The 12477-nt window shown below is 52.7% G+C and overlaps 1 protein-coding gene across 1 annotated transcript; it reads left to right on the forward strand.

Moving 5' to 3' along the window:
• The first annotated feature begins 2129 nt into the window (after positions 1-2129).
• LOC134541614 (uncharacterized) lies at positions 2130-3288 on the forward strand. Its single transcript, XM_063385205.1, has 3 exons — positions 2130-2332; positions 2555-3056; positions 3163-3288. The coding sequence occupies exons 1-3, from the start codon at positions 2130-2132 to the stop codon at positions 3286-3288; spliced, it is 831 nt and encodes a 276-aa protein (XP_063241275.1).
• Positions 3289-12477: the final 9189 nt, after the last annotated feature.

Below are 12477 nucleotides of genomic sequence, written 5' to 3' on the forward strand. Positions count from 1 at the left end.
ATATATTCCTGGGACGTGCCGCGGTCGCGGGTGAGTTACCACATCAGGTACCACCGCGCCCGTACCCAGCTTAATGTAGCCCCACGCCACCACGAGGATGAGCCCTAGTTTATCACGTAATTTCCCTGAACGGGACACACCAGTTTCATCCCGAGCTCTGGGACATCTCTATGTTAAACTTATTACTGGGCCTAAATGTTAGTGTTAGTTTTTGCCATCAGCCATGTGTAGACTTTAATTTCAGTGTTTTGTCTAATTCCTTTAATCAGCGACTAGTGAACTACATTTGTATTTCACAGTCTGGACTGCCACTTTCTAACATCTAAATTCGCCATGTGCCCTAATTGTCATCACCATCACTCTCAGGATAGCCTGCGTCCCTCGGTGCGGTAGTCCGCCAGAACTCCGCCAGACGTGAATCAGTACCACCAATCGAGGGCCATGTAAGTGGAGTTGAGAAGGTAGACGATGATACTGCCAGTCATGTGAAGACGTAGTATACAAGGTGAAGTACTGTATCGTATGACGCCACAATAAAACCAGTTACGTTTACGTGTGTTTTTTAATAGTTATGGCATCCTGGGTGGCCAACACAGCCTGGGAACCCTTTGTAGATGCATCCCTGCTTGCAGCCACGAGGCAAATAACCGCACCCTCGAGTCTAAATTCTTGGTCACGTAGTTTAAATATAATAATTTTAAGACAGGCAGCGGGGACAGCATCAAATTGGCGCCCAACGTGGGGCTTAAATCTCAACGGACTCTTTCAACAATGAAACCACGGAAAACGAAATCAGAAATTAGCAGACAAAGGGCTTGCGTAGGATCCGATACAACAGCGCGCAACGTGGCAACACCGCGCGACGGAACCGTGCTACGCCAGCAAGATTAGCTGGGCCGAGACAACCCCCCCTATACCGCTCTCCACGCCCGCTCTCCACCACTGCTCCACCTCACATCAGCTGTCAACAGATACGTCACGCAGGCACATGGCTTGGGCTCCCGCGAGGCAGGAAGCGAGCCAGCACAAACACCAACTCAGAAGTGAGGGGAGGTGAACCCCCTACTTGCTCACACCCTGCCAGCGACGTCACGATCCGTCGTTTGGGTCGGCCTGCCGCATCGCGATGCAAAGAGACGTCGCGATTGACATGGACGATTTGTGGAACACGGACCTACTGACAGGCGTGGGAGAGGGGACCGCGCGAGCCGATGCACATACAACACATGAGTGTGGCGCGTAGGAGGAACCGGTCCAGGACAAGAGGGAGGGCAGAGTCACGTCGGCATGCTGTTGCCACGCTGTGAAGTGCCACCGTCAGGCAGATGAAGTGACCTACTGCCACCAGTGCGGCACCACGAGGCACCGCACGTACACGGAGGCACGCGAATTCCTGAACTTCCGCGATGGCCTGTTCATGTGCGCAGCCAGCGAGAACAAGCTGAATGTGCCCACACCTGTGACAGTAGTGAGTGAGGTTCGGCGGGACAACATCAGGGTCAAGCTGCCGGAATTCTCCGAGCACATGTACGAGGACCCGGAATAGTTCACCCGGGCGTGCCAGGACTACCTGGCCATACATGGCATCCCGAAGGAAGAATGGACAGAGCACATCACTGAGCAGCTCAGGGGACCCGCGATGGACTGGTGGGCCATGACCGGCGAGTACGACGTGGAGTGGGAAGACTTCGTGCCGTGCCTTGAAGCCTGTTTCAACTCCGCCCGCGCGCGCACCCAGTGCCAGCGCACATTTTTCTGCGAGCATCAATGAGCAGAGGAGGATGTAGAGATGTTCATCAGGTCCAATGTGCGACTACACCGGCATCTGGACGCAGGCAGACAGACCAACGCGGCCCTGGACATAGCAGTGTAACTGATGGAGAGGGAGCTACGCCCGCACCTGAGGGGAGCTGTTGACAGGGAGCTCGAAGACTTAGTGCAGCTGGCGAAAGATATCGAGAGGGACCTGCACCTGTCACCGCACCCGCAGGACACCGCGGCCCACCGACGGGGGACGTCCCCACCACACGTGGCGGCCCCAGTGGATGCCTGGGCAGTAGTGCCCTACATGAACCCCCTCCCTCTTCCTGCAACACCCGTCGGGGGGCGAGGCTAGAGAACGAGGGGCCATGACGCAACCCACCTCGAAACCGGCCAACACCGCCAACCAGCGGGCCGTGCACCCCAACCTGCACGCGAACGGACAGCGGGATAGGTCTCCATGGTGCCAGTACTGCCACGAAGAGGCGTACCATTTGCATGAGAAGTGTCCCACCCGGACCACGCTGTGGCAAGACCGTCGGCCAGGCGTAACGCCGCCGGGAAATGCCAAGTAGGGAGCAGGATACCGGCGGGCTACTGCTCCTGGATTACGGCCCTCGCACCACCCGCGAGGCCAGCCCGCACAGCACCACCTGTCAGACGAGGCGGTGGTGTCACGAACCACCCACAGCGCCCTGCACCGGGTCGTCTGCGTGTGACACTGATCCACTGGCACCCCCGATTTCCCCAGCACCACCGGCAGGACCTGACCGCCACCATCGCCGCCCATCAGACCAGGCGGTGGTACCACGCACCACCCGTCAGCACCCCGCACCGAGTCATCGACGTGCGACGGCACATCACCGGCATCCCCGACGCCCCTAGCACCACCAGCAGGGCCTGACTGCACACCATCGCCACCCATCATACCAGGCGGTGGTGCCACGCACCACCCAAAAGCACCCTGCACTAGGTCGTCGGCGTGCATCGCCGCGCCACTGGCGGACCCGACGTCCCCGGCACCACCCGTGGGGCCTGACCGAGTACCATCGCCACCAGTCATACCAGGTGGTGGTGTCACGCACCACCCAAAAGCACCCTGCACCGGGTCATCGGCGTGCGATGCCACGCCACTGGCGCCCCCAGCGTCCCCGGCACCACCTGCGGGGCCTGACCATGCACCATCGCCGCAGCTGGGGCAAGCTGGGAACAACGTGGAAATGCTGATGCGGGTGCCAGTCCTCCTCAATGGCCAACCCGTCCACCCTACTGGTGGACACCGCGGCGAGCCACACGTACGTCGCAGCCCACCTGGTGCCCGAGGCAGATCTGGAGAAGAGGGAGGAAGGTGTCTAACTAGCCACCTGGGGAGCTTGCGCGCCCACGACGGGGTGCGCTCAGGTATGGATCGCCGTCAGGGACATGTGTAGTCGGACAACAGCCCTGGTGGTGCCGGAGCTGAGGAACGACTTGATCCTGGGGCTGCCGTGGCTCATCTTGGAGGATGCCGCCATTGACGTAAGTTAGGCCAGGATACACATCGGGCGTCAGTGACGGAGGACACTCTACAGCATCAATCAGAAGGGAGCGCCCCCACTGACCCCTACCATGACCCTAACAGACTTGCATAATGAGGTGCCCACAGAGTTCACGAGCCTGTTCAATGAGGTGCTGGCCCAGCAGTCACAGGTGTTCGCCGTCAAGGACATTCTGCGCCGCACCACAGTGACTCAACACACCATCCCGACACGACCCCATGAGCCCCGCTTCGTCAAGCCCTTTGGCTTCAGACCCAGGGAGCAGGAGGCGATACAGGCACAGATCGTGGAGATGCTGCGGGACGGGGTAATTTAGCTGTGTGTGTCGCTCTAAAATTGCCTGGAGGAGATGTCTAAGAAAAAGGACGGCTCACTCCGGTTCTGCGTAAATTTCAAACCCATCAACGCAGTCACCATCCCCGCACCACCACCAATCAACCACATCACAGATGCCCTAGCCGGGTTGGGGGAGGCCGGTATTATCACATCTCTGGACTTCAAATCAGGGTACTGGCAGGTGCCCGTCTGCCCCGAGGACTGGCCGTAGATGGCCTTCACCGCGCCCGATGGCCGCAGGTTTCAGTTCTGCGCCATGCCGTTTGGGCTGATGGATGCCCCGCGACCTTCCAAGCCATGATGGTGTGCATACTGGATGGGGTCGTGGGCAAGTTTGCCGCGGCCTACCTAGACTATGTCATCATCTGGTCGTGGACATGGGAGGAGCATGTGCACCACCTCGCCATGGTCCTCGAATGGCTGGCCCGCCATGGCCTGACCTGCGCGCCCCACAAGTGCCATGTCAGCACGGTAGAGTTAGCCTACCTGGGGCACATGGTGAGTGTGGACGGGTGCCGTCCCCTGCCAGCCCAGCTCGACCTGATCGAGGCAAAACCTCCCCCACGTACCCAGAAGCAGCAACAGCAGTAGGTGGGTCTGCTCAGTTGGCTCCGGAGCTTCATCCACAATTTCACCGTCATCACTGCTCCATGACCGAAGTTCCGGTTCCGGTGGACCCCCGAGGCTGACCATGCCCTAGACACCATCAAGCACCTGTTCCGGGAGTGCCACACCCTTGCCCGCCTGCAACCTGTAGAGCACATCTATCTCCAGACCGACACCAGCCAGGAGGGCATGGGCACAGTCTTTTACCAGCTGGGTCCCGACGTGGAGCGTCACATCGTGGAGTATGCCAGTGCCAAGTTTGGGCCGGCGGCATGCCGCTACCACGTAAACGAGCAGGAGTGTCTGGCAGTCGTGTGGGCTGTGGGGCATTACCGGCACCACCTTGAGGGCAGACCAATCACCCTCTGGACAGACAGCCAGTGTCTCAAGTGGCTGGACTCGCTGCAGGGGCGCAAAGACAAATTCACCCGATGGGAGCTTACCCTGCATACATTATTTCCATGTAGAGCACGTACCGGGTCGGGAGAACCAGCTGGCAGACGAGCTGTAACGCCACCCCAACCCGGGCACCGAGTTCTAGGACGAGGGCACTTGGGAGGAGCATTTGCCCCGCCACTGGGGAATTCCCCTGACCAACCCGGGGGAAGGGAAACTGCCACCTTGAATGTTACCCAAACCACCATGGTACCGGAGGTGGCCAGGCCGGAAAACCTGGCCAGCCTCGTCCAGGTCGTGCGTCGCGCCAACAGGTGGACGTTGCGGTGCACGCCATTTTGGCCGCGTGCGCGGCAGGACACTGCTCCTTCCAGCGGTGCCTGGAAGGCGAGTTACAGACGCGCGCCCCAGGCGATATGGGGAATTGCCGAACGCACGTACCCGCCACCGCCCGTCTGGCTATACTGCATTTCTTCCACGACCACGACTTGGCCAGGCACCGGGGGGCGGAGCAGATGCAGGAGTTGCTATGCCACACTTTCCACTGGCCTGGGGTAGCTCGTGACATACAGGAGTACTTAAGGGGATGCCAGTTGTGCCAACAGCACAAGGCCCACAGTGCCGACGGGGTCGAGCAGCAACAGCCCCGCAGACCACACGAGCCCTTTCATACTCTGGCCTTGGACGTCATGGGGCCGTACCTGTGGACACCCAGGGGAAAGCACTTCCTCGTGGTCATTACCGACTTGTTTACGCACTAAGTGGAGGCAATTCTGGTATCCAATGTCCGGGCCAACACAATCACCAACTTGCTCGAAGGGGAGGTCTACTCGCGCTACGGCTTCCCAAAGGTCCTCCTGACAGACAACTGGAGTCATATCAAGGGGAGGCGATGGCGAGCAGACTGCCGTTGCTAGGGCATCACCCATCACACCACGCCCACATACCATCCCCGCGCAAACCCCACGGAGAGGAGAAATCAGGAGATAAAGCCCAACTCCGGCTGCATCTGGGGGACGATCACACCAAATGGGACATCACCTGCCCAAAATCTTTTACTGCCTGAGGCGGCGCATAAACGCCGTCACCAGTCACTCCCCCGCGGAGCTCGTGTAGGGCCAAAACCTGGCACTCCCAGAGGAATGCCGCGTAGCAAACAGAGCCACGAAAGACTGGTGGGGGAATGAGTTGCGGCCCCAGATCGAGGCCATGTGGGAGCAGACGAGGGAGAAGCAGGCTCATTTCCTCACACACAAGACACCTCCCACCACGAACGGACCAGTTACCCTCACACCTAGACAGCGGGTCTAAGTGCGCCAGCACCAACTCTCGGCAGGGGCAAAGAATTTCTGCGCCAGGCTGGCCCCCAAGTGGTCACTGCCGCAGCAGATTCTCTGGAAAACGGGGCCATCCTCCTACGGCATACGCACCCCGAGTGGATGTCCGGCCAAAGTGTACCGGGACGACCTACAGCTAGTCGCCACACCCCCGAATCCACCATCCGCCCCCGATCACAGTCTCAGCAGGGATACGATCAGGAACGTGGGGCCCCCGATGAAAGGCAGCAGCATAACACCAGGGTCGGGGCCGCCCCCCGACACAGAGGCCAGCGAAACAGGGGAAGGGCGCCCGAGCGACTCCACCCCTCCTAGCCCCACGAGCAACGTCGTCCGTCCGGATAGTCCGGACGTTTTCCCAACTGAAAGTCAACCAGATGAGGCAGGAGAAGCGACACTTTCCCACCACGATCCCGCTACCTCCCCTCCCAACGCAGGTGAGACTCAATCCATCATCGGTCACCTGGACGAGGGGTCCGCACTGGAGTCCTACAGGCATGACGAGCCTTGGTGACCACTGGACCTGAACCTGAGTACATCCACATTCCGGGTAGTCATAGAGGAGCCAGAGGCAGAAACGGGGGAGGGGGAGGAAGTCGCTAGGAGGTACCTATGCTGGAAGCGGCGTTAGTTACAGTGCATGTGTTGCACGGGAGAACCGTCAGCAGCGGAAAGAGGGGACGGGATTGTCGGCCCTCAGGTCATGCCACATGGGGACAGCAGGGACACTTAGGACCCGGACAGACATGCCGATGCAGGGACGACCAGACCACGCAGGGACCGTCGAACCCCCATACACCTGCAGAACTATATCACCACCGCCAACCAGGCCACCAGGGGGACGAGCGGTGACAGGGAAACCAGGCACCCCGATAGTAGCTGCCCGCTCGAAGCAGAACCCCAAAACTCCCTCGACCGACCCGGTCGCAAAAACCAGGACCCAGCCCACCTAAGGGACTATTTCCTAGGCTTGATCACGTCACTCGCCAGTGATGTATGGCCAGGAGCATCCACCGCACACATGGAAAGGGACCAACCGGCGCAACCAACACCACCCGAAACACGGTATGGGATGTCACTTGAGGAGCCCCTGCTCTCGTGGGCTAACTACACCGAGCCCCAGTACCCCACCCACAGTTTGATCCTGCCAGTGGGAAAACTGGTGCGACGACCGAGTGCAGCGATACAGTCTGTGTAGATGTGTTGAGGCACTAAACAGCCTCGACGAGGGGGGGGGGGGCATTTGACGCCATCGTCGGTGCTCCCTCTGAGAGCACAGGCCGTTAGGTGTCCTCAACACATGAATTAGGGCCAGTGCTACGATCATGCCCGCGCATGCAACATAGAGTGGGGGGAGCAGTGCCTCGAATGGCATGACGTAACTCACGGCCGCTTGTGTGAACGAAGCCCCCATCCGGGTGTGGCAATGCGCAAAAGGGGACACAATGCATATGCATTTTTAATATAAACATTAACTAAAACTTTTGATGTATCAAATATTCCTTAATATTTAATTAATGTAAGTGTAAATGCTTTAGTTTCACAAAACTGGCCGGCATCATCTTCCCGTGCTCCGTAACTTCCCGCGGAATTTCTTCCTCTCCCTGGCCGGGTTGCCAGGGAGGGAACTCAAAAGCCTTCCAGCACTCACCAGGGCCGGCAGCTCCGCGCACGTGGAGCCTTCACTTCTCGCGCCAGAAACAGCATGTAACTTCGATAGGTAATATTTCCAAATCCGTTTTTATCTGCTCCACGGCCAGCCCTAAACCGACCTTATGACATGTCATGCGGTTCTTCAGTAAATATGTGTGGCTCGACTATAAGTCGTTTAAGTGTTTTACATAATTTTTTGTGTTTTTGGGCAGCCCGCCGAGGTGCCTGCGCTTCACACCTTAATCGCTCCGACCGGAGAAACTGAACTATGCCCACGTGGGGTGGCATTGCGCCTAAAGCGAACCTTGACTTTATAACGCATCAATTCCTGGGACATGCCGTGGTCACGGGTGAGTTACCACATCAGGTACCACCGCGCCCGTACCCAGCTTAACTTGGCCCCACGCCACCACGAGGATGAGCCCTCGTTTATCACGTAATTTCTCTGAACGGGACACACCAGTTTCATCCCGAGCTCTGGGACATCTCTATGTTAAACTTATTACTGGGCCTAAATGTTAGTGTTAGTTTTTGCCATCAGCCATGTGTAGACTTTAATTTCAGTGTTTTGTCTAATTCCTTTAATCAGCGACTAGTGAACTACATTTGTATTTTACCATCTGGACTGTCACTTTCAAACATTTAAATTCGCCATGTGCCCTAATTGTCATCACCATCACTCTCAGGATAGCCTGTGTCCCTCGGTGTGGTAGTCCGCCAGAACTCCGCCAGACGTGAATCAGTACCACCAATCGAGGGCCGTGTAAGTGGAGTTGAGAAGGTAGACGATGAAACTGCCAGTCACGTGAAGACGTAGTGTACAAGGTGAAGTACTGTATCGTGTGACGCCACAATAAAACCAGTTCCGTGTATGTTTGTTTTTTAATAGTTACGGCGTCCTGGGTGGCCAATACAGCCCGGGGGGCCCTTTGTAGATGCGTCCCTGCCTGCAGCCATGAGGCAAAGAACCCTGCCCTCCGGTCAAAATTCTTGGTCACGTAGTTTAAATATAATAATTTTAAGACAGGCAGCGGGGACGGCGTCACAGTGATTATAAATACCTTAATGTATCCATTCATAAATGGTTTGCTGAAACAAGAAACACTGCAAAAAATTTATTTTTACTTTAAAGTATACACAAAAATAATTTACGAGTTGGAGCCAATTTAAGTAGAAACAATAGACTAAAAAATATGTCCTTTTAAGTGATAAGGATTTTTTAACTAGGTACTTAAAAAATACACGAATTTGTAAATATTTTCGTAAATTAATATCATTGTTGTAGTACTTTTGCCCACAAGAAAAAAAAGTTGACATTTGCATTACACAATATTTTCCCTATCAAAAACATATTTTTTTTTTTAATCTCATAAAATCAAAGAAGTATCCGTTTCTCGGGCATAACTTTACAAATCTTTTTTAATTATTAGTTACTTATAGTTATATTTATACAGATTACTTCCACATCCATCAAAAACAGACAGAAATGAATAACTGAGAAAATGTGTTGAAAAAAGTAAAAGAAAATTACAGAGAGGAATAGAATGGGAAAATTGCACACTTTCTTTAGCAACGCTGCTTTCCTCATTGTGATGGCCTTCTACCAAGGATGTCAACACTTAAGGCAATGTTGCCACACATCCATAGAGCCTTTTCTTCAACCCGACAATGTTGATTCCAATAGAGACTATAGCAGTTTCAAGAATAGCTGTCTGTCGGAATGAAACTTGCGGATCATTCCGCTAACGGAATTATTCCGACAGCATCAAGAATAGGGCACCAGGGCGGCAGGCGCGTGGCCAGCCTTCAAGGGAAATTGTTCAAAACGGTTATCAATATGGTTATAATAAGCAAAAAGTATTGTAAATTGATTTGTGGTTGGGTACAGTAATTCTTACAGAAATACCTAATCAGATGTAGTGGTTTAATCATTCCCAAAGCGGAAATCTGTAGAGGAACGAAAGTAAATTTGTGGATTACAGCTGTACACCTACACTGCATATAAATAAGGATACATTTAAACATAGTGTGTATACAGTATTGCCGTCGCCCGGGTTCTCGTGTTCGAGACTCGGCGTGGTTCCTAGTGGGAAGGCTGTTTTGTTGCATGAAACGTGTCCGGGAGGGCGCCAGGCTAACTCGGTGGTTAACCACGAGATGGGTCGGTGGGTACGATAGCCCCTGCGTGGCCCACTATGAACGGCGGCGGTTGTTGTGGTGTTAGGGGTCCCTAATGCCTGCCATACCACTGGCCCTACACAGCATAGGACGCTGATCCCTAACTGGATTGGGGAGGTTCACAAATAATGTACACGGTTTTGCACCATCGTTTCAACGTCGCGCACGGAGTGTGCGGAGTGGACGTTTAATTACGTTGGTAGTTACACTTGCAATTACAGTCACACGATTTCCCTACATAAAGTACACTATCATTATACACTGGGCGCTCTGACGCGCCGTCACTAAAGTTACGTCCTCACGCCAGTCGAGGTTAAGGGAGAGAGTTTGATTGGAGTCGGCCAATTCCGTAATTTGTGAACGGCGACGCGCGGGGCCCACCTATGTGGACCGCGGCGCGCTATTAAATTAATTAAAGTCTTCGATTAGATGTGGCCAGTGCCTGTCCACTCGGCAGTTAATTGAAAGTCTGGTATGGGGGGAGTCGGCCCGTGCCGTATATTGCACTGCACATGTGGAGATTATGTTACTAGCACTGAAATCACAATTTTGACTTAAATTCGTGTGTAGTTTCTTTAGCCTCCGGTTAATGAACGAGGGCAGTTGGCTAACTGGAACATGATGAAGCGTGTGGTGTAATAATGGGTGTGGTGGTAATAAAATAAACCATAATTTGGTAACTTTTGTTGCGAGACAATTTTTTTTTCTGGTAGAATATTAGTCAGCTGTTTGCTTGTATTGTGAATCATAATGTTTACAGCTGCAGTAAAGAAATATGCCGCGAACTTTATCTTGCAACAGATATAATTAAATTAACCAAAAACTACTTCGACGTCAAACCTGCTTTGTATTAAACCATAAAATTACAATTTAAGATTCAAAACCGTGCGTTTTCAACTTTATTCTTGTATTTAAACTCATGATTTTGTTAGGTTATATATTAAGCCAAAACTAACGAAGTACTTAATTCTATACAAACACATAAATAGGGATAAGACATTTTTGCTAGAGAACACTTATTTCTGTCATAAATTTATGCCATAATCAAATAATATAGACCCTGTTTCGGGAAAATACTTGTTGATTTTCATTTCACTGGTGTATGTTTCATTTTTGTACTAATAGTTTCGTATCACATATCCAAATTAATCCGATCCTGATGGAATTAGTTTGTGGTATAGGATGCTTGCTGTTTTAATTTAGAAGGTCGAGAGATCCTAGACATATTCACTGATTAAATAATTATGATTGTAAAATGTATATGAAATAAATACATTTTTACAAGACCTGACATAATTTGTTTGTATTGTGATATGTTAGGTATTTTGTGTTGTGTACAGGATTTTTCAACATTATAAATTAAAACAGCAAGTATAATGTTGACGTCGACCCAAGTGTCTCCTCTGCTTATGAAGTCCATTATGCTGCGCCAACTCCTGAACCACTCCTGCCCGTGCAGTGTGACATTTTAATTTGTATATATTAAGAACGTACTTTTTATTTAATAAGGGGTCATGTATTGTTTTTATGTATTATTTTTCAGTAATTTTTGTAATTTTATTATTGTTATGTCTTTCTAAAGTATTATTTTAATTGCTGTAACCGGGCGACGAAGCCGAGGCCAACACCTGGAATCTTTCCGAGCGCTGCACGTGTCGCGAAGGTGGGGGGTGGACGGGCGGAGAGGCAGACGCACGGCAGGAGAGGGGAGTCGGAGTTTGGCGGCCAGAGAGGACAGACGTGTCTTGGGGCGAGAGTCGCCGGGCAACGGGGAGTAGTCATCTGGCAGCCGAGGAAGGCAGTCGCACGGCGAGACGAGTGCAGCAGCGAGACGTGAGCCAGATCTGGTGAGACTGGATCCGGGCGATCGGGACTTTCACGTTCACGGGCGTTACACTATCGGTCGCCATTGTAACTAATTTAATTGTAAATAAGTATTTTCTTGGTTTTGTTGAGGCGGGACATTGCGCGCATCGGCGGACATGTGCGTGCTGCAACGGGATGGACTTCACGTCGCTGGCGACGGCATCCCAACTTAATTGGTTTCTCGCTACCATAGGGAAGGGGCAGAGACAATTCATCATTCGCATAAATAACCAGGGGGTGCAGTCCGCACTTGGCACCTGCCCAACCCCAAACACGTGCAGCCGAGCCTCACTCCGCGGAGGGACGGGTGTTGTGCTGCGGATTGCCCATGTACCTAGATTACGCGAAGGGCTCAATAAATACTTGTGGTCAAACTGTCGAAACATCATTGTAGCTCGGATAGTGTTAATTTCCCCCACCATGAGGCCTGAACCCTCCCTGAGAATACTACACAACCCGCATAACGGGGGTGATATCCGGGGCTACGACAATGTAAAACAAGACCAAAATATAAAGGGTCATGCCGATAGGATCAAGGGATAAACTTGGATACAGGAAACAAAATTCCAGTGCTGTTTTCGTTTTGCACTTGCGTGGCAGGTAGATAATAAGTACCGTACCTAAAGGTTTGTAAGATAGGGAAGGGATAATTGGGTAATATTTATTTTCACATTCAATTGTATTTATTGAATTAGAACCACATCTGAAGTCATATGAAGTGCATTTCATTCCCGGCATATGTCCACTGTATTACGAATAAAAATTCAGATACAACTTCCACGAAAACACGCATTTTATAGGTAATA

This window comes from Bacillus rossius, chromosome 1 (genome assembly GCF_032445375.1).
Source record: "Bacillus rossius redtenbacheri isolate Brsri chromosome 1, Brsri_v3, whole genome shotgun sequence".
Classification (NCBI taxonomy): domain Eukaryota; kingdom Metazoa; phylum Arthropoda; class Insecta; order Phasmatodea; family Bacillidae; genus Bacillus; species Bacillus rossius.

Bases quoted from the DNA above. Each gene is read 5' to 3' on its own strand.
- LOC134541614 (XM_063385205.1), top strand. From the start codon at position 2,130: ATGACGCAACCCACCTCGAAACCGGCCAACACCGCCAACCAGCGGGCC. The intron at 2,333-2,554 runs GTAGGGAGCAGG...GCCGCCCATCAG, and splicing joins ACGCCGCCGGGAAATGCCAA to ACCAGGCGGTGGTACCACGC. The intron at 3,057-3,162 runs GTACGTCGCAGC...GGGTGCGCTCAG, and splicing joins GACACCGCGGCGAGCCACAC to GTATGGATCGCCGTCAGGGA.